General features: G+C 38.4%; 1 protein-coding gene across 1 annotated transcript in view; it reads right to left on the minus strand.

Moving 5' to 3' along the window:
* The window catches only part of LOC126161819 (E3 ubiquitin-protein ligase TRIP12), a 247,236-nt gene that overhangs the window by 217,772 nt on the left and 5,475 nt on the right, over positions 1-23,989 (minus strand). The window contains exons 2-4 of the mRNA XM_049917919.1: positions 10,622-10,750; positions 8,821-9,923; positions 4,464-4,673 (exon numbers count right to left, since the gene is read on the minus strand). Of these exons, the coding sequence (XP_049773876.1) occupies positions 4,464-4,673; positions 8,821-9,923; positions 10,622-10,707 (1,399 nt within the window). The 5' untranslated portion in view covers positions 10,708-10,750. The remainder of the gene's footprint in view (positions 1-4,463; positions 4,674-8,820; positions 9,924-10,621; positions 10,751-23,989) is intronic.

Below are 23,989 nucleotides of genomic sequence, written 5' to 3' on the forward strand. Positions count from 1 at the left end.
ATACAACACAGAACAAAATTATAAATGAAGAACAAAAAGGCTGTTGCAAAGGAGCACGAGGATGTGAAGAGCAATTGATAATAGATGCAGAGGTGACATATCAAGCTAAAACTAAACAAAGGTCGCTACACTACGCATACATTGATTACCAAAAAGCTTTTGATAGTGTACCCCACTCATGGTTACTACAAATATTGGAAATATACAAAGTAGATCCTAAACTGATACAGTTCCTAAACATAGTAATCAAAAATTGGAAAACCACACTTAATATACACGTCAAATAATATCACATCACAGCTAATACAGATTAAGCGTGGAATATACCAAGGAGACTCATTAAGTCCTTTCTGGTTCTGCCTTGCTCTGAACCCACTATCCAACATGCTAAGTAATAAAATTATGGATACAATATTACTGGAACATACCAACACAAAATCACACATTTGCTATACATGGATGATCTAAAACTACTGGCAGCAACAAATCAACAACTCAACCAATTACTAAAGATATCAGAAGTATTCAGCAATGATATAAATATGGCTTTTGGAACAGACAAATGTAAGAAAAATAGCATAGTCAAGGGAAAACACACTAAACAAGAAGATAACATATTCGATAACCACAGCGACTGCATAGAAGCAATGGAAAAAACACATGCCTATAAATATCTAGGATACAGACAAAAAATAGGAATAGATAATACAAATATTAAAGAAGAACTAAAAGAAAAATATAGACAAAGACTAACAAAAACACTGAAAACAGAATTAACAGCAAGAAACAAGACAAAAGCTATAAATACTTATGCTATACCAATATTGACCTACTCATTTGGAGTAGTGAAATGGAGTAACACAGACCTAGAAGCACTCAATACACTTACACGTTCACAATGCCACAAATATAGAATACATCACATACAGTCAGCAACAGAAAGAGTCACATTAAGCAGAAAGGAAGGAGGAAGGGAATTTATACACATAAAAAACCTACATTATGGACACGTAGACAATTTAAGAAAATTCTTTCTAGAACGAGCAGAAACTAGCAAAATACACAAAGCAATCACTCATATAAATACATTGGCTACACCACTGCAATTTCATAACCACTTCTACAACCCTCTAGATCACATAACATCAACAGATACGAAGAAAGTAAATTGGAAAAAGAAAACACTACATGGCAAGCACCCGTATCATCTAACACAGCCACACATCGATCAAGGTGCATCCAACACATGGCTAAGAAAAGGCAATATATACAGTGAGAGGGAAGGATTCATGATTGCAATACAGGATCAAACAATAAACACCAGATATTACAGCAAGCATATTATTAAAGATCCCAATACCACAACAGATAAATGCAGACTTTGCAAACAACAAATAGAAACAGTAGATCACATCACAAGAAGATGTACAATACTAGCAAATACAGAATACCCCAGAAGACATGACAATGTAGCAAAAATAATACATCAACAGCTTGCCTTACAACACAAACTTATAAAACATCATGTTCCCACATACAAGTATGCAGCACAAAATGTACTGGAGAATGATGAATACAAATTATACTGGAACAGAACCATTATAACATAAAACAACACCACATACAAACCTGACATCATACTCACCAATAAAAAGAAGAAATTAACACAACTAATCGAAATATCCATACCCAATACAACAAATATACAAAAGAAAACAGGAGAAAACACTGAAAAATACATCTAACTGGCTGAGGAAGTCAAGGACATGTGGCATCAGGATAAAGTTGACATTATGCCAATTATACTATCAACTACAGGAGTCATACCACACAATATCCACCAGTACATCAATGCAATACAGCTACATCCAAACTTATATATACACAACTACAGAAATCCGTAATTATTGATACATGTTCAAAGGTCCGCGTCACTTTCCATTTTTGACCAGACACGATATCTGAGAAAAGAAAGAATAATAATAGGACCGGGTGAAATTTTATCATAGACCTCCCACGTTGCAGTCTAACACCATGATCCCACAACCACAATTGCTACCATTGCTCGATATTACACATATTAAATGTGGACCATTCACCGTTTCTATTTTTCTTCTTTCTTCCGCAGTTCAGTCACTACCTTGCTCTTTTCATGCTTGATCCGTGTTCAGTTTTTGATTGACTACTAAATGGGCCAACTTACCACTAAATTTGAGAAGAGAGTTATGGGGAGATTACCTTGTAAGATTTATACTGCGTACAGACAAAGCACAAAATCATCCTTTAAGTCACGACCTGGATGAAAGTGTGTGTTAAGTGATCATTACAGATGATCATCAAACAATTGTTACGAAAAATAAGAGGAGGACATCTGCAAAAGAGACTGCAGAACTGAATGCCGCACTCACAAACCCTATCAGCAGCAAAACAACAAGAAGCAAACTCCACAATCAGGAGATTGCAGGGCGAGCTGAAATTCTGAAACCATTCATTCAGTAATGCAAATGCCCATAACAGGAAAACGTGATGCCGAAACCGTAAAACCTTGACTATGGAGCAATGGAAGAATGTGTCTTATTTCATGCTGTTCCCAAGTTGTGGCTGAGTCTACATCCCAAGAGTGAAACACGGTGAGTTTCAGTTACGATTTGGACAGCCATATATGGTATTCCATGGGCCTCAAGGTTACTCTGGAAGGTTGCATTACTGTCACGGATTACATGACCATTTTGGCCAGTCAGGTCCATCCCATGGTATTTGTTCCCCCCAACAGTGATGCTTTGAACAAAAATGATAGAGGCCCTGTTTACATAGCTATGACTTGGTTTTGTGAGCATGAGGATGAACTATCATTTCTCCTGCGGCCCCCAGTCTCCTGAGCTCAATATTAGACCTGTGTGGTCTACTTTTGGAGAGAAGTGTGTGTGATCACCTCTATCATCATTACTTCACTTTTCCACTATTTTTCAGGAACAGTAGAATCAAATTCCCTTGAAAACCATACAGGACCTGTGTTTATCCACTCAGATGACTGACAGCTGTTTTGAATGCCAACATGTTTGCTACATTGTATTAGGCATGGTAATGTGTTGTCCCCCTATATTTTGTGCAGCCCCTGTACACTACTGCTACCATCCCCTCCATCCTAAACATTTGTTTGCTGAGTAACAGCAACAATGCCACCTATATTCTGCTTACAAAAAAAATTTTCAAGCTAGTTTCTCACTCGAGAATCACCTTAGAATATTGGTTACTTACAAGACGATTCTGAAACACCTCACATGAGAAGAAGAAGAAATGTCTATCAAAGTGTGTTGGAATTCAACAGCAGCAAGATTGCAACCTACAAGAATGCAGTTTCTTGTTCTAGGATATTTCTGCTCGTTCTGACCATGACTGTTGTGTGATTATGGAATCGAGGAGCCCAGGAGGGTCATTTTCACCATTATTCAGTGTCTCAATGGCCCCATACAACTAGCACCTGAGAGATCAGACATACTGAGTCAGAAAGTGGGCTCGTCTGCAGAAAGACAAACACACAATCACACGCACACGCATGCACGCACACTTTTCAGATACGTCCTGGATCTGCTTAAAGCATTAGATGGAAATATTCATTTCTGTAAGTTCCAAGGAGAACAGGTGCTGCTAGAGTGAATGTTCCCAGGTTGGCATGGTGGTATGGGATACCACAGGGTACACAATACAATCTCCTATGGTTCACATAATAGGTAATTTGAACAGCAGGCATTACATGTCTGATGTGTTACGAGTGGTAACTATGCCGTATTTCAATGTATCTATGATATCTTTTGACAAAGTAACTAAAGACTGCACATAAACCGTGTTGTTCTGTCCTACCTCAATTCGAAGCGTGCTCGACTGTTACCATGCCCAGCACATTCATCCAACATCCCATCCATTGAAAACATCTGTTAATGGGCTGCCAAGTGACTAGCATCCTACCACTCACCAGCCTTTACAATTGACATTCTGGCAGAGAGTTGAATCAGCACAGAATGACATACTCTTAACTGCCATGTAGGCTCAGTCCAACTAGGACCATCCATGTTAGAGATGGGTATACTAAATTCCTCCCCCCTCCCCCACCCCCCAATATATGCCTAAATCACTAGAAATTTTATCATGTATTCTTTCTACTTTACTGTACACACACAATAGGTAGAAATCTTGTCATTTTCTATCCTCCTTGGCAATGCAATTATTATAGCCAGCAATGTTGTAACACCAATTTCACAAAGATTGTATACATAAAATTTGTACTTGTTACTGGAATGGAGAAAAGCGGTAAGAATAATTAGCAAAGACTGGAAAATAGATTACATGGAGCACAGAAATGAGGTTTGTGAAAAGCCAAATTACGAGGTTCAGGGAAATATAAGAACTCTAATAGTAATTCCTTGAACAAAATGTGGCCACATGGGTTGCGTTAGGAAACATACCCAAATTTTTGGAGCTTTCACCAACTTTGGCTTTCTTCTTGGGAACCACAGTGATGCGGCGAGGCAACAAAGCAGATGAGGGAGGCGTGTAACAAATACTTGTGTTGCTGCTGTTGCCGCTGCTACTGTCACTTGATCCCGGCAACAGCAAATTTTGTTCACTAAGTCTAATGCGATTTCTGAGGGGGTACTTCAGTTCAGCAACAGGTTCTGGAAAGAAAAATGTGCCATTACTCTAACTACACAACTATGAGCTAGCAAAATTCAAGCTGACAGCAGGCATTTTAAGTAGTGAATCCCCAAGTTTAATCATGCAGAAGTGATCAGCATCTTCTTGAATTTAGTGAATATCTGTGTAACACTGTTATAAATACTGTAACTTACCCGTTCTTTCTTCCAAAATCTGTGTGTTCTCAGCTGAAGTTGCTACTACTGTTTTATCATCACAAATATCCCAGTGCATCAAATACATATTCTCTAGGGATTCTACATCAAAATACACCAACTCCAAGATTCAAACTACAATACTTTTATTTGGACGGTAAAACCCAACAAGTAAAGGAACTAGTTTTAAAATCTGCGAGGTCAGAAGAGTCAATATCAATTAAATAAATTGTGCTTCTGTGAGGTCCTTTATTAGTTTGTCCATAGCATGTAGTACACTATTAATTAAGTAGTTCAATTCAGCAGCCTAAAACTCTGGACTTGTGTTGTAATAAGTGGTCACAAATTTTTGAGTATCAAGGATTTAGTCTAAAGAACATTTTGTTTGACTTAATGAGCTATAATGTCAGTTCCTCCTCGACTCCTAATAAAAAATTTCATCCCAACAAACTGTACAGTCAACAATCTCACTTTATCTTTTACAGCAGAGAAAATCTTGCAACAATTTACTGTTTACTTCACAGTTACGCATCCCCACGAGTAAAATAGGAAATAATATAACATTTCTCAAATTTACAGCTACAAGTACTAACATCAATCATTCCAGTAGAGGATATGACATTACACTCACTGCCACATCAACTGAATGTAAGGACTGAGCACACCACACTACTGATCCAACTCCATTGCCCGACAAACTTTTGGTGTGGATGGGGAGGGATGGGGGGGGGGGGGGGAGTATGGGGATGGGAGGATAGGGATGGGGGGGGGAGTATGGGGATGGGAGGATAGATAAGTAAATACATAAGTAAATAAATAAGTAAATAAATAAATACCATATACTGAACCCAGGGCTTAAAACAATTTTCATGATAATGAAGTGTAATACCAACATTCCTCAAATGCGTGCTATAATTGAAATAACACAAAGGAAATCTGTCTCATTTTGAAAGAAAGCATCCGTTCGGGTCAGGTGATTAGTTAGATATTAAAAACAAATGATGAAAACTGACTACTGGATGAAGACCACCTCAAGACTTACAATATTATGGTCTCTAATTACATGCATCAATGTTGCATTTGCATGGTTGCTATCTGTCTACCAACTATCTCTTTATCTAGCTACATCTGTCACCTACCTCATTTCATTTTCATTACAGCCATAATTTTCTCCTCCACTCCAGTCTGTTCCCTGATTTATAGCTTTGTTTCCCTGTCTCTCCTAATAATTCTGAACCTGCAACTTGTCATTGTCAACCCACAGTTTTCCAGTAGTTCTCTCAATTTATGTCCATGTCTCACTCCCAGATATAAAAAAAAAAAAATAACACGTCGATTCTAAATTTTCACTGTAACACACACTTTAAGTATGGTTTTTATAATCTTGTTTAGTTTACCAACACCACTGCAGGCTATTTTTCCTCTTCTGTATTTTTTTCTGGAGCATGTAGTACTCTTCAACTGCTCTAAACATAAAAACTAATTAAATGGTTCCATGATTTTATTATTTTCTTATGCAGTGATGTTTTAGACACTTAACTGAATTTCAAACTTAGATTTTTTCACTGTTGAGGCACGTGAAAACTTCCTCTAAAACAGAGGAAAATAGTGTTGGTGGTATGAAACCTACTCTACCAACTTCTCTCTCTATTCTGGATAGCACTATTCACACTTAAAGAGGAAGAATAACATTAACATAGGTCTTCTACAATATTTTAACTTTATGCATGAGTCAACTCCTTGTTTCTAAAGGGCTGTTAGTGCAGGAACTGTATCAATACTGTCTCAAAATTTCTGATTCTTGGGTGATATAATTAGTCACATTCATTAACCTGTTCCAAAATTTGTTTCACGATTTACTAGTGGCCCACTGTGCTACAACTACATTCAAAGTCAGCATTTTTTGTCTGATTAAAGACCTAATTATTTTCTATGCAACTGAAAATTTTAAACATACTTTACATTATTGAGAGGAGATTGATATACTTTGTCTCCTTTCTTATTTATGTATAGCAATGGCAGCATTATTCCAGTTTTTGGAAGATTTTCTTCCTCCATAGACATTCAATGAAAATATTTCAATTACCATTTGTATTATTTTTCTCTTGTTTTAATCATTTCTATTCAAAACACCATTTCATGGTGTTTGTTTGCTCCATATACTTGATCTGTTATTAGTTCCTTAATGTCACTGCTATTAATAACTATCCGCAATTCAATCCATGGGTTGGGCAAAACCAACACGAAATGAAAACGATAAAAGTTTTGATAAAACCAACACTTACCTGTATAAGTTTTTTTCCCTTCTTCATACTTTTATTGTATCAAATTGTTTCTATCACTGTTTATAATAAACACAAAATATTCAATTAATATACAAGGTGTTTCAAAACCATTTAACCAATTTCAAAAACTGTATCTTCTACATAAATTAAAATAGAGCCACAGAAAGCATTTTGTATCCTTTCTTTCAATTCAGCTATAACTTGCAGTACTGTTTTTGCTGAGAGTATAGCACTGGACCTCCTCCAGTTCAAAGCATTAGACAATGTCAAAGGCAGTTAAAAGCCATTGGCTGTACATGTACGGAAAAATCCATCACAGGTCATACCTGTGTTTTCATTCAGAAGTTAAGAGCATTTAGCAATTTAGCAGAGATTTGCATGTAGTCCATGAACATCTATTCAACAAGCTAACTGAGAGCTAACCATTCCTTGTGTGTCTGTGAGGCACATTTTCTGGTGACTTTTGTGTTTCAAACCGTACAGGATTCAATTATAAACCACTTTTCGATTACTACACTCTTTTTCTGGCCTGGTAATGTGTACAGACATAGGAAAGTTAGTCATTTCATCCCAGGTCATTACCAACCTTAATAATCAAACAATACAACAATGTACTAGCCATCAGTATTGTGGTTTTCCTTCATATCAATACCTAATTAGTAGCAGTCAATATGTCAATAAGGCATTGTAAATTTAAATTGAAAAAGATAATCAAGTGCAACTTATTTCTGTACATCTCTTACTACTTTTGTAGACACTCAGAACAGACCACAGGTACAGAGCCAACATTGTCGAAAAAGTATTCCCTAGGCGAGTCTTGTTTCCTCAGTTTCTCATTCTCAGTACCCCCTCCCCCCTCTCTTTCCCTGAACCTTCATCTCAATTATGAAACAGTCAAATAACAATGCTGGGAACAAGTTTAATAGGAAGAGAGGTTCAGCAAAGATGTCTGAAAACAATAATGCAATGGCCTCAATAAAGCATACCACTACACACTAACTATACATTCAAAATACAAGGGATTATCATAAGAAATTTGAATTTTCAAAGATACCATTTCGAGGAATATCATCTCAAAATGAGAGCGCGATCAAATAACGGCACAAAAATATGTAAACACTGGGCAGTAGCAGACACTAACAAATACAACTCAACTGCGAAAGAAAATTAAAATGCGAAGTTAAAACGAGTCCTAGGGCGCTGTTATTGAGTGTGATAAGGAAACAACGGACAAGACTGTAACAGCCACAGAGTAGACAAAAACTAACACGAAGAGGGAAAATAAACAAATGTTACAAAAGAAACAGCCTACTGAAGAAAAAACTGCAGGATTGGGGTGCAGCAGTAAATGTAAATAGCCAATGTGAAACTAACCAACCACATTATAGTCACGGTGCAAAACATATTCCCATTTTCATAATTTACTGCTGATTAATTCTCATACATTTATTTTTCATCAGCACCTTTATATTACCCTATTTTCAATATATACTGCTATCTTTTCACTAATGGTTTCTCCCCTCTCTGAGTAGAACACATGTGGAAAATAATGTTTCCACATTATAGTAAACCCAATGTGTGAAACTGTGACAAAGTACTTAATGAAGTATGAAGCCTGAGGAATGACAGAACACAGTCTATAATATTTTTACAGTTGCAGTTTTAAAAGTAAAACAAACATTACTAACCTGTAACTTTCTGAGAACATGCAGATCCTGAAGACTGCTGTGCATCCAAGACTTTTTTTGTTTTATAAATGTTCTTTACAGGAGCTGACTGAGAAGTGCTTCCTTCCTTAGCCTGAGATTTTCGAGCTGCTTGCCTCTTATTGTCAAGTGTTGCTGTTCCTTTCTTCAGCTTCACTGTCTCTTGACTGCTTATTGTAACTGATGCCAAATTATTGTTGCCGTTGTATTTCTCTTTACTAGAGGCAACAACAGTTTCAACTCTAGAGGATTCTTTTGTCTTTTTCTCAACAATTTTCTCACCTTTGCTTTCTTTCAAAGCTCTACGATTCTTTACTGATACAGAATTAGTCTTGGGTGAGGCCTCTGAATGAGAAGTAGGACGTTTCGAATGTGATGCAGTCTTATAACTTATATAAGAAGTAACAGATGCTGGCTTTCTGCCTGACTTCTGTGAAAGATTTTGTACTGGTGGGGTTCCTGAAGGTGTCTCCTCCCCTGGATAAGATGCAAGGGAACTTGACCGAGAACTGCGAGCTTCAGCAGTTACAGATGCCAAACGAGAAGAGGTTCTGGTTCCTGACACACGTCGTTTCTGGGTGTCCGGCTGGACAGTTTCCAAGTGACTCTTAGTTCTACAGCCAACTGAACTTAAACTTCCAGAACAAGGTGATTGGTTGACAGTGACTCCAACAGAGGAGCAAGAATACACTGTTGAAGCACCACTTTCCACAGATAAATCTGTTACCCTGGTTCGCCCCCTAAATCTAGAAGGCTTCTCGTGGCTCTTTCCTCCTCCACTTGTACCAACACGTTCTTGTTTTGGCGGCGTCTCCTGTGTTTCAATAATTTCAGTTCTGGCAACAATGGGTCTGTGGCCCGATGCAGACCCCTTATTACTACGCCCTGTGACACCCGGACTATCGGGCCTGCCACTGCCTCTAGATCTTGCAGGCGCCGTAGCAAATTCCTTACTTTTTCTCGCAGTAAATAATTCAAATGGTACAAATTCTCCTTGCTCGTCAAAACACTTTGAACGTTTTGAGCTAGCTGGATGATGAGCGGCAGATCCCCCACGCTTTCTTGAAGCTGACTTGACTGTACTCCTGGGTGAAAAAGAAAAGCTTATTTTAGAAAGGAAAATCCTTAAACTATGCATTTAATTTTATGTGCACATTAAACTGTGTCTCTTAAATAATAATGTATTGTACCTACACTAATGGATTTTATTTCTGTTTGTTTGCAATAGTTAATAAAGGGTACGCAAAACTTCATACTTACATGTTACCCGGAAACTTTCAAAAACAATTCAGCTACTGGAGTAAAATATCTTACTCTTGCACACATATGACTTTCAATCTGAGGGATAAACAATGTATCTAGTAAATCCCTAAATCAAGTGACTGACTCACTATGAAACCTTTAGTGAAATCTGTTCTTTTGCTAAAAACCACGAGAAAGTGAAACAAGCATGTCAACAGCTATTTACCAGTGCCTAAAACCAGTGGAAAGGGCATCTGACATGTCATTATCTAGTGCAAGAACCACGTACACTTGCATCCTAAATCCTAAACACTAAGAGATATTAGGTACTTGTTTCTCTGTCAAATTGGTGCGCGGGGAAAGGAACTGACAAAGTGGAGAGTGGTGAAAACAGGTGTACCTGTTAAAACTGCTTTACTCTGCTAAACATAAGTAACGGAAAATAAATAGTGGATATCTAACTGACCAGATAAGGGCCTTCTGGCTGTCTCTTACATCGGGCCAGGAAAGCTATTACCATACGAAGAATATGCATACATACTTATTGGTGTTACGCCTAGTGGCAGCCCCAGCTGTACTGAGAAGCAACTCTGACCCCCCGGGAACACAGTTAGGTTGCTCGGCCATAGACGCTCTGCGTGGACTTGGTCATGCCACAATCAAACTATGCCTGAGAAAAACCAAAAAGAAAAAATTAGTATATGCTATCATTATACATAAGAAAAAACAAAAACAAACACACACACACACACACACACACACACACACACACACAGACAGACACAGAGAGAGAGAGAGAGAGAGAGAGAGAGAGAGAGAATATTCCTTAAAATGTCTAACAACTTACAGCTATTCACATTAGTTTAAGATAATTCATTACAACTGTACCTACTAAAGTAATCTATATTCTTTTTCTCCGTCAGAACACAGCTACGACAATACCAAAATTAGACAGCAGGTTGTGTGTTATATGCAAAAAAAAAAAAAAAAAATGATAATAATAATAATAATAATAATAATAATAATAAATTCTGAATGGATAAAAAGATGTACACTGCAACAATATAAAATAAACACTATTTTGCATTTCAATGTGTGTATTTGTCAACTGAAAAAATACTTCCTGTCAACTGTTCTATTGTAACTCATGACTACACAAATGCCTGAAACATCCTCCCTTTCCAGAGCAGTCACCACATTCTCTAAACAAACAAGCCTCTTACTTCACATCACAGACTACTAACGATTTCACACGCCCAATCAAGGTGTCTAAAGTCACATGCTCCAGTAAGTTCTTACCACAAAGTTCAAAATTCATGCAGTACAGGCATAAACAGACATCTCTAGGTGGGTGTGGAACTACCCACTTAGGTCATAGTGCATAAAATTCTGATCGTCCAATATGTGAAGTTGTACAGCTGCTCTTATAAGTAGCGAAAGTTCCTTTAATACGGCGAGTCATGTACCTCTTCCCTTTCACAACTTTTTTACTTTCAACTGTTACTGTTATAGTGTGTCTTCTGTTGGCACTCTGGTGAGAACAGTCCCATTTATCTTCCAGATAAAATGACAGCACTATTTGAGCTTTACCTGCTTCTACAGGACGACCATAATAGGGATCTGGTCTTAAAGAGACTCCTTTTACAGACCTCACATTTCTTGATTTGTCTACTACATACTTTGATACTGATGGAATGCGATTCAAAGTTGTTTTCTTTGAAAAATGACTCTGGAATAATAGTTTAAACTTGCACCTTCTCACTGTAGAATGCACAATATTCAACAGGTGAATCGATTTTAGTGAAAAATTCCTGGCAATAGGTGCAAGAGTGCTTTGGTTCATTTTCTTCTGAATATGGAATTTCTACTTTGAAGAGGGCAGTCCAGTTTGCTGTAGTTTATTCATCCATAGCTTTAGTAATTTCTCTGTACTTTCTTGATGCATAGAGCTTATGACTCGACTTCACTGACCACAGTTTCTTAACAGGACTAACACCTACCTCTGTAGTTGACTCATTCAGGCTATTTAATTCTTCCTCTACTGATGCAAAATCTACATCTGCATCATGGGAGGCTTCACCTTGTTCAGATACTATCATTATTGTTATTCTGTCAAAACATTTAGAATGCAAAAAGTTGTCGCTGGAAACATTTTCACTTTGAAACAGAGTCTTCAAATGAGAACACTTATTCCCAACCTGAACAAAATCTGTTTTTTGTTTGTGTTATATATCACTCTTTTATTGATACGCAAATAGTCCGCACACTTCATTTTCCTGTGGCCCCAGTCAGAAGACATTTCAAACAGTCCTTTTCGCAAAACACACTGCAACTGTGTCAACTGGAAAATTCCTCACAAAAACACGGAACTCACTGGGTGGTCTCAGATTACTTAGAAGCCTCATCAGTAAACCGATTTGTACTGAACAACTACAATACAGAAAACTGCAATGAACAACGATGACACACAAACTGACAATGAACTACAACAAAGGGTAAGAAATATCTGGAACAATGAAAGTGAAAAGAAATAACTGCAACAAAGACAATAGAAATGAACATTGTAACAACGAACTTCGTAAGAAACAACTTCAGTGAAGACATTCATTACCCTTTAAAGTTAAAGTTTTTTTTTTTTTTTTTAAATAAAACCTGTCCAACTTAGAAGTGCAAGCTCTCCTTTACAGACAATATATGTACAATGTGGTACTAATCAACAGAAAAAAAAAATCTAACTTTCCTGGACTGGCATTTTTGAAAAGAAAAAAAAAATCTGTAAATTATAAAAAAATTGAAAAGGCGACAATAAAAGAACTTTGACAGATATGTCCAAACAGATGCTACCATTGTAATCATAAAGCAATTATCTTTCAAATAAAAAAACTAACAAAATATGCAAAACTGTTACAGAGATACAGCATTTCAAAAATTTTTCCAAAATTCACAGTGTCATCTTTGGAGGCCTGTATCTCAAGGCAGGAATTTTTTTGGAGGAAACAAAAAATGCGTGTTTCTTTCTTACTTCTAAATTTTAACATATGCTAAATTCAATAATATCTGACTATGAAGGTAACCCCCCCCAGCCCGAAGTGATAGAGATTATGCTTTGACAAACAGCAACAAATAACTGTCAACAATTTCACTCAGTATTCTTCAGTGCACCAACCAGTGTCCCGATTTCAATGCCGCTACATTTCAAAGCTGTCACACAGCATCTTTTACTCTTTTCTTTCTTTCTTTCTTCTTTGCAAAGTTACCTCATTAAAACATAGGTCGTTAAACTTCTGAGTCCAAGCACTGCAATAGTCTGTTCATTGTTTATCTATCTACTAGACATTTATTACCTTCCAGTATACTCCCTGGCTCTTAGTGCTTGTGCTTGTATCAATGCATACTTTGCACCTATATAAGATTTATATAGTATTTCATTTTACGATCACAGCTGTGTTGCACAAGTCAATAGTAATTCTTTTCTCCTCCCAATCAAAAGCTGAATTATGACAGCTAATAAAAAAACAACCACTCACCAAGCAGTGGTAGGAGCAAAAACGTTAACAATTAAGGAAAACACACAAGCTTTTGGAGCCAGTGTCTCCTTGTGGCAGAAGGGTTCAAGGGGAAGGAAGAGGGATAAAGGAAAAGGACTGGCAAGGTTTAGGAAATGGGGAAACTTATGAAAAAGTCACCCAGAACCCCACATCTGGTGAGACTTAAATGGATGGTATGAGAATGAAAGACTGTTGGGGACTGGCAGTAAGTAAAATACTCCACGATAAATACAAAAGCAGTTCCACATATCTGCCATAATTAAGGTTTATAAAAAGCAATTCATTTTTCTCACTCTATGATAACTTCTGAAACTTTATAGCACTACAATACAAATTTAGTGTCTGCATGAAATGTATCAGGTATTCTAGATAGTTTGTGGTCTCTCATGTAAACTTCGTGCTTTGCTACTTAAGCAGGATTGTTTCTTCACCAATGCTATACACTGTGAGATCAAATGTATCCGGACACCTGGCTGAAAATGGCTTACAAGTTCGTGGCGCCCTCCATCGGTAATGCTGGAATTCAATATGGTGTTGGCCCACCCTTAGCCATGATGACAGCTTCCACTCTTGCAGGCATACATTCAATCAAGTGCTGGATTGTTTCTTGAGGAATGGCATCCCATTCTTCATGGAGTGCTGCACTGAGGAGAGGTATAAATGTCAGTTGATGAGGCCTGGCATGAAGTCTGGGTTCCAAAACATCGCAAAGGTGTTCTATGGGCTTCACGTTAGGACTCTGTGCAGGCCAGTCCATTACAGGGATGTTGTTGTTGCGTAACCACTCCGCCACAGGCTGTGCATTACGAACAGGTGCTTGATCGTGTTGAAAGATGCAATTGCCATCCTCGAATTGCTCTTCAACATTGGGAAGTAAGAAAGTGCTTAAAACAGCAATGTAGGCCTGTGCTGTGATAGTGCCATGCAAAACAACAAGGGGCGTAAGCCCCTCCAGGAGAAACACGACCACACCGTAACATCACCACCTAAGAATTTTACTGTTGGCACTACACACACTGGCACACGATTTTCACCGGGCATTAGCCATACACACACCCTGCCATCAGGTCGCCACATTGTGTACCATGATTCATCACTCCACACGACATCTTTCCACTGTTCAATCGCTCAACGTTTACGTTCCTGACACCAAACGAGGAGTCGTTTGACATTTACCGGCGTGATGTGTGCCTTATGAGCAGCCGTTTGACCATGAAATCCAAGTTTTCTCGCCTCCCGCCTAACTGTCATAGTACTTGCAGTGGATCCTGATGCAGTTTGGAATTCCTGTGTGATGGTCTGGATTGATGTCTGCATTACGACCCTCTTCAACCGTTGGCAGTCTCGGTCAGTCAACAGACGATGTCAGCCTGTACGCTTTTCTGCTGTACATGTCCTTTCACATTTCCACTTCACTATGATTTTGGAAAAAGTGGACCTAGGGATGTTTAGGAGTGTGAAAATCTCGCGTACAGACATATGGCACAAGTGACACCCATCACCTGACCACATTCGAAGTATGTGAGTTCCGTGGAATGCCGCATTCCGCTCTCTCATGATGTCTAATGCCTACTGAGGTTGCTGATATGGAGTACCTGGCATTAGGTGGCAGCACAACACACCTAATATGAAAAATGTAAGGTCTTTGGAGGTGTTCTGTTACTTTTGATCACAGTGTATTTTTTCCATTTAAATTCATCTCTATAATATGGGAGAGACTGGCGCTGGAATAAGAAGCCAATTTTATCAGTGATCTGAAAAACTTGGTTGGAAACTTATGAGCAACTATTGTCAAACAAATTTGCAAGAAAATGTGTGTGAAATCTTATGGGACTTAACTGCTAAGGTCATCAGTTCCTAAGCTTACACACTACTTAACCTAAATTATCCTAAGGACCAACACACACACCCATGCCCGAGGGAGGACTCGAACCTCCACTGGGATCAGCTGCACAGTCCATGACTGCAGTGCCAAATTTGCAAATGGGGGTAACAATTTCCCATGTTTGAAGCCTCTTACAATGACCTGGATTAATTAAACGGCATATGTATAATGAAAGAAACACACTACAGAAATGTATTGTTCAGTCCTTAAAGGATGAATCTTGGATTGACAGAAAATATGGAAAACCGATGACTGGATGAGATTTATATTGCTACCCATCCAAATGTGAAAAGTGTCTTGCCACTGCGTCACTTCGCTCAGTGGTAATAAATCTTATTAGCTCTCCATGCTCTCCAAAACCATGGGAATACCAGTACCCGATGGACACGGAGGTGCAAGGACAACCATAGCTACTATGGTCTAATGTCCCGTCACTAGTGAAGCTTTGCTTCCTGGGAAGCTTTTAGTTCCTAAACCCAAGGTATCAAATAACATAAAATGTGCTTCTTTCAGAAACAGTGATCTCAGCCTGTGCTTGAGTGGTAAGACATAGGGCTGAATAGTCCAAGGACAAGGTTGCTGTTCTCAATGCCAAAGGTTGTGCAATAGGGCCTTGCATAGTGTTGACTTAAGCAAAATTTGCCGCACACCATGTAGTGTTAATGCTTCAGTGCTAATACACTGCACAGTTTCAACTTTTGCTTTGGGACTCCAACACTAGCCATGCAGGAAATTGGATCAAGGAATTAAGTTGGGCATTCACAATTTAACTGTACAGCATAAGTGAATTGTTCAGCAAATAAATGTTCAGTGCTTTTAAAACAAATTATAAGAATGAGTGTCAAAGAACATAATTAATAGTTCCACTCACCTATTTAAAGTTAAGTGTTGGTGCCATTAGGTATGTTTCTGTCTCTGATACCCATTCATATTTCAGAGTGCACAATTACTAATATCAGTATGACAATATGTCACATACAATCATATAATCATGACAGAAATCCAGAGGTAATCACCAACATAGGAAATGTGTAAGAATGTCCAAGCAAATGCTTCAGGATGACTTCTGTGCTTTAGGCACTAGCCAGTTCAATGCCATGCAGGGCAATTGTGTGTAACTCAGGTTGTCCCTGATGGTTTGCAAAGAATGTTGTTTTTACTGAAATATTTTACTTCCCATTTCTCTCAATTTGAGCATTTTCCTGACAAACTGCACAGATTGCAAAACAGCGTATGTCACAACTGTATTTATGCAGGGTGGAAGAAGTGAAGCACACGATCATAGACTAATACCTCTGATCTGGCACAACTGCACTATCCTGAAACAGGTTCTAATGTAATGGTATTTGATCACCACAACATGTTCGTTACAGCAAGCTGGACATAGTTATCCATGAGACTCTTCCACAATGGTGAGTTCATCTATAATTTTTGTTCGTGAACTTGAAGTGCCTACTTTTGATGTCTTTAAGACTTGCTTCTCATAGCTATCATGACATCTTCCTCCTAGCCTCTTCCATAAGTATATTATTTTCATTGTTTTATTTCAAATACTCCAACTGGCTTCATTCAAATCCTAGCAGTTGTCATATATTCATTCTTTATTTTATCCATTCTTAACTTACAATATCTGTTGTCAACAGATCACTTTATGCTCGCCCAATAATGGCTGCTGTGTTCGTTCCAGAGGTCAATATGACCACAGAAGCCTATGGAAATGTTTCATCACAAATTATCGGACATACTACATGGTAGAATTTGGGAGCTTTTTGTATTCTGTAGTCAATGTCTTTACATATAGTATTGCCTCATGAGATAATGCTTCCTAATCTACACTTCATTTTCAATTATTAGATGGAGAATTTCTGCTTGACACACAACATACTGTTGTGTTTACTGTTATTTTACAACCCACTGCCATGAATTCTTAGTAACAGATAGATAGTTTGACTGTTAGCTCCACTTCTGTCTCACCCCGTATTATTACACAATCAATAAAGATTAGGCATCACGTGTTGGATCCTTTCTACTATTGCACAACATTCTCTTTTATGGAAGTATCATCCTCTGACAATGACATTCTAAGGCTTTTTCTTATGCCTCAAATATTCCCACATATGCTTATGAAGTATATGACCATGTACTTCACCAACATAAAGAAATCCAGAACTTACTCAAAGTATTCTTGTGGCAAAAACTGAGTGTATAAAAAAGACCTAAGAGCTCTAAAGCCATGTTTCTCCTTGAATGTTAATTCTACTAATTTCCTCATTCTGTCCGCAAGAAATGACAGGCTTTTAGACCTCGTGAAAGTAAAGCTACACATCTGTAGATTAGTTACCTCTTCTGACCCTTTTTCAGTAGGGGGATGATGCCTCCTGTTTCCAATTTCAGTGAGTTACCTTTTCTTTCCAACAATACACAGTGCCCTGTGTAGCCATTGCTGAGCAGTTCCTCCGAGTGCCCTGATCATGTTGACACTGAATTCATCTGATTCAGCTGCCTTGTTTTCTTATTTCTATACTGTGCATCCAATTTTGGCCAGGTCGACCTATTTACAATAGCAGAATCATACAACTCAAGTGGGTATCTTTTTTCTTGCAATTGAGTGTGTATATTGTGTTGAAAAGTTCTACTGACTAGATAGATTTGCCAGCTGGTGTGGCCATGCGGTTCTAGGCGCTTCAGTCTGGAACTGTGTGACCGCTACGGTCGCAGGTTCGAATCCAGCCTCGGGCATGGATGTGTGTGATGTCCTTAGGTTAGTTAGGTTCTAAGTTCTAGGGGACTGATGACCACAGATGTTAAGTCCCATAGTGCTCAGAGCCATCTGAACTATTTTGAACTAGATAGATTTGTTGCAAGTTATATTATTAACAACACAGTACAACAGTTTCACAATTTGTAACAGTTTAGAATAAAAACATTGATCTAGGAAACATAGAATTTGTCTCTTTTATTCCACTCCATGATCACAAAAACATGACAATTTTTGTGATCATACATTAGAGTAAAAGAAACTATTCTACAGTTTTTTTTATCCCTGACAAGATTATACAAAAAATAAGACCACACGAGACTAATTTGAATTCCTTGCACAAGGTGTAGAAAAAAAGGAAAGATATATGAGAAAAATAACTATTCAAAGAAAACAATACATTGTGTACACATCCCTGTTTCCAAACAACCAGTATGTTCACAAGTGCCATGGTATTAATACGGGAAATATGGTTATTTGAAACAACCCAACTGTCACCCATTTGTATTATTTAACTCAAAGATGCGTTCAAAACTGCAGCACTGTTCATTTTATTTCAAGGTGTTTTAATGATATGAGAAATAATAAGCAAATTATGTAGATTTTCAAACAAGAGCGATTTCCATCCTAACAGAGTTAGTGAAATGAGCTCTTTTTTTACATTTCTGTTGGCAGCTGCAACCAAATATTTGGCCTAAAATATTTTCTGACAGTAAGATGACAATTTACCTTCTGTTCTGCTTAAGTTACCTTGTGTTTTTGATTGACAAAAAGCTCTTTTGGGCCAGTTTCTATTCTTGATAGTATTTTTAATATAATTCCATCAGTTGGAATTTTAAGCTCTTGTATTTTGAGCTGTTATCTACATTTATTATTATCTACTGAGAATACTGCAAATCAATTTCAGAGTATCCCATTCTTCATCTACCGAATACAGTTATTCACAAGGTGAAACCTTTCTGATTTGTCTGAATTTATTCTTTTATGTTTGATTCAGTCAGGTACCCAGATTTATTTATTTTACAAGGGCTGATGAACAAAAACAGGCTCATTTTTTTCCTGTAGTCTCCATAATAGTTTCCCATCTGTACCATGATTATTACTAAAGAACAGGTAATGAAATGAAATGTCGTGTGGCTAGGGCCTCCCGTCGGGTAGACCGTTCGCCTGGTGCTGGTCTTTTGATTTGACGCCACTTCGGCGACCTGCGCGTCGATGGGGATGAAATGATGATGATTAGGATGACACAACACCCAGTCCCTGAGCGGAAAAATCTCCGACCCAGCCGGGAATCGAACCCGCGCCCTTAGGATTGACTGTCACGCTGACCACTCAGCTACCGGGGGCGGACAAAGAACAGGTTATTAGGTATGATACCAATAGGCAGCAGCACTCTAGTACTGATAGGCTGGTATCAATGCTGTATTCTGTAGAAGCTCTTTGCATTTCGCGTACCAAACACTGGAAATGACGCAAGAGGAGCAGTAAGGCACAATAAAATTGTGTGTTCATGTAAACCACAAAGTAATTGAAACTTGACAAAAGCTGCAACAAGCATATGGTGAATATGCACTACCTTGTGCAACAATGTTTAGGCAGTTCAAGGACTTCAAAGAAGGCCAACTTGTCTATGTTAAGCAAGGTTGTCCTGAAGTCAACATTAACACAACTACAGTGACTGCCTGTGAGGATCAGTGGGTAATGTTTTATAACATCAGTGAAGTGTTGAGAATTACAAATGGCTGTGTCTTTACAATTATGCATTATCATCTCTGTATGATCTGTGTGTGTGCACGCCCACTGGGAGCCACATCTGACTCCTAAAGAAAAGGCTCTGCAAAAGGAGACAAGTCGTGAGCTGCTGCATCTATTTGCTGATGGTACGGATTTCTTCCTGGAATGTATCATCACCGATGACCAGCATTGTCGAAGTCGTTTTGAATCCTCCTGTATCCATTCAATAACAATACCTCCACCCCCCCACCCCCTCCCCTACACCACAGTATCCTCAGCAAACATCGACGGACTGTTGCTTACCCTGTCCGCAGATCATTTGTGTGTACAAAAAGTAACAGCAGTCCAATCACACTTGCCTGAGGCACTCCAGACAATACCTTTGTCTCTGATGAAAACACTCCTAGAGCAAAACATGTTGGATTCTGCTACTTAAGAAATCTTCAAGCCACTCGCATATCTGGGACCCTATTCTTTATGCTCGTACCTTCACTAACAGTCTGCAGTGTGGCACAGGATCCAGATGCTTTTCAGAAATCTAGGAATATTGAACCTGCCTGCTTCCCTTCATCCATAGTTCGCAGGATATCGTGTGAGAAGGGGTCAAACTTGAGTTTCGTACAAGCGATGTTTTCTAAAACCATGCTGACTTGTGACAGAAGCTTTCCTGGCTCATGGAAATTTAATGCATTCAAACTGAGAATGTGTTACAAAAATTCTGCAGCAAACCTATGTTAAGGATATTTATCTATAGTTTTTCAGGTCCATTCTTTCACCTTTCTTATATACAGGAGTCACCTGCACTTTTTTCCAGTCATTTGGGACTTTGCGCTGGGTGAGAGACTCGCAATAAATGCACACTAAGTAAGGGGCTAGTGCCATAGAGTACTCCCTGTAGAACCTAACTGGAATTCCATCCAAATGCCAGCGGTGCCCATTACTATGGCCTCCAGTCTGTGTAGTTGTCAAATGGTGATATGTTCGCATGGTTCTCATGTGTGAACGATTTCGTAAATGTGAAATTTAAAACTCTGGCCATCCTTTGGCTATCTTCTTCTGTCAAACCCGACTTGTCAATGAATGACTGGATAGAAGCAATTTTACACAGGACCAGAATTTTCTCAAGAGCTCCGTAAGATCTTTTGCCAAGGTATGATGGTGGTGGTAGTTGTATGCTTTGCCCATCAATCTTTTTACGGACACACAAATCTCTACTAAATTTAGCCTGTCATCATTTGCACTTTCCCTTTTGATCCTAGAATGCAACAGCCTTTGCTAGCATTTTCCGACTTTCGTTTTTAAACCATGGTGGGTCTTTTCCATCCTTAATCCACTTTGTAGCAACTAACCCTAAAACACTTCACTTTGTGCAGACTGTCTAACTAGCTGCTCACTACAGTTTCCAGAAAACTATGTTCAAAAGTACTCTGCAAGACTGAATGACTGTATCCCCTGAAATCAAACTATAGACTTCCCAATCTATACTTGGTAGGTTAAAGTCACTTCCCATTACTACTTCATGATCAGGGTATTTGCGAGCTACTGACCGTAGACTTTGCTTGAATGACTCTAGAACTGTCACAACTGAATTGTACGGCTGGTAAAAACATCTAAAATTAACTTGATTTCACCTAGACCTGTTATGTATTGACCAGGTAACTTCAATCACACTCAAATTTGATACCAATACAAACAATATTTTTCTCAATTGCCTCCTATGGCATCTATTCTGTCTTTTCAATATAGTTTCCATGAATCACTTAATACCCCAGAGCTTTCTACTTTGGGCTTCAGCCAGTTTTTGGTTCCAAGAATAATTAGAGTTCAAGAAATTTCAGGAACTTTGCTACCAATACTTCGACAATTTACTGATAAAATTTTGACAGTCAAAAGTGCCTTTATCCTGAATGCAGTCTGAATTTGCTATCTGCATGTTGTAAGGCAAGAGTTCATCAGAGTATCTCAAACTACCACACAACCACAAAAAAACCTTCATGCACAACACAAGTACTCTGCTACCAGAGCAGTTGCTTCCTCTGTGTAGTGCATCCCTGACTTATCAAAAGACATCCTACAATTCCCCACTCTATAATGCAGGTCCAGAAATCTGCTATGGAGACCATCATATAGACAATAAAGCCTTTGGGGGTGAGACGCTTGACTCAGTTTCAAACCAAAGGAGCCTGGTCAACTCTGGGAATGATTCTGCACGTTGAGATCTGCTTGCATCCTACACGCGAGTCCAGCAGCCTTCATCACATCCACCACCAGCTGCCTGTATGAACCGAGGATGGCCTCAGAACCCAAGCAATAGACGTCACTGGCACCAACATGAGCCGCAACTTGCAGAAGACTGCACGCTGCATGTTCCATAGCTGCAGGCAAAGTCTATTTCATATCTTGGATGAGACCCCTCTGGCAGACATATCGAGTGCACTGTGGCTTTCTTTCCGGCCCTGAATGCTATTTACCTAAGATGCTCTATAATGTTGCTGACATTGGAGCTCCCGATAACTAGCAAACAGTTGCTCTCGTGTGCCTGCTCCGACCCTGCTGAAGGAACAGCCACGTATCCACTCACCAGGCAAATAGGTGAGGCCAGAATCCACAATGGCCCCATGCCTCGAACAACACAAAAGCGTCACCACCAGCAATTCACTCTGCATCAAGTATACTGGAAGGTTGACAACTTAATGAGAGTTTTAGCTTGTTGTTCAGAAGTAATTACAACTGTGATACAGACTGTGCAACATTTACAAAAACATGAGGTTATACCTTTTAAACTGAGAAACACGCACAAAATTTAAGAAATGTAGTACTCAGAAAACACAAGAAAAGCTAAATATGTAACTTGCCGCTCTCCAGGTGGACCAGACAACAGTTGTCTTTAATTTATTTTTTGCATGTATCCGTAGGATATGAAGAGCAGCTGTAACTGCTACTAAACATTTTAATTTTTCTTAGCAGAGCTTATCGGCACAGTGGTGTTCATAGTACCCAAAAACAATGTAGCAGTATTCAAGTATAGTTCATGGGGTATTAGCATTGTCTGAATCCTTTAGAGACCCACACTACATTCATCCACAATTCCATCAATACACCATTTACTCTCACCTCTTCAAACTTATATTTAAATCCATCTTCTGCATTCCCTTTAAACAGCTTTACCTCATCCCCCTCCCTCCTCCACACTTTCCATTTAAGGATGGTACAATTAAAATTTACAACCCATTATCAGATAAAGTATCAAACGTGCAGAGTCTTTATTTTTTATAACACTTATTATTAATGTTGTTATATTCACAGTTTCTTCCACTGACTAAATGCTGTCTTTCATTTCATCTGATGCTAATTTTTTTCATCTTCCATGCCACACACAATTTCAATATTGTTTTCATATTTCAATCATCATCTATGCAATATAACCTGTCTGCTAGTCCTTCCAGTAAAAATCTTACTTTCCTTCATGTCTTGATTTATTTAGAAAAGCAGTTCCTTCTCTTGCCAATGGTTCACCAGACTACTACATCATCTTTCCTTTTAGTACCATTTCAATTCACATGTTTTGTTCACTCACTTCAAATGCTTTCTTATCCAATTTTATCATTGTTACATACTGCTTCCACACTCAATGCTATGAAACACATGTAAAATTTCAAACACTTCTACTATAATTCAGCACTGATGGTCTTTGAGCTGTTTTACTAATTGGTTCTTCTGTGTGTACCAATCTTCTTTGACAGTACCCTAGATATGTCACTTTGAATAGACTTTCACTACTTTTAACACATCTCACTGCATTCTGATATTTAGCAAGTCACTATTCTTCACTGAACTACTTTTCATGGCAACTTTGTTTTGTTTATCATTTACTCCATATTGTGTCAATCGCACTACCATTACTTTCTATACCCTCCTTACCAACACAGTGGCTATGTTGTAACATCAATTTGATGTCTATTTCTTTTACACATTTATTCTTGT

This window comes from Schistocerca cancellata, chromosome 2, assembly GCF_023864275.1.
Source record: "Schistocerca cancellata isolate TAMUIC-IGC-003103 chromosome 2, iqSchCanc2.1, whole genome shotgun sequence".
NCBI classification, from domain to species: Eukaryota; Metazoa; Arthropoda; class Insecta; order Orthoptera; family Acrididae; genus Schistocerca; species Schistocerca cancellata.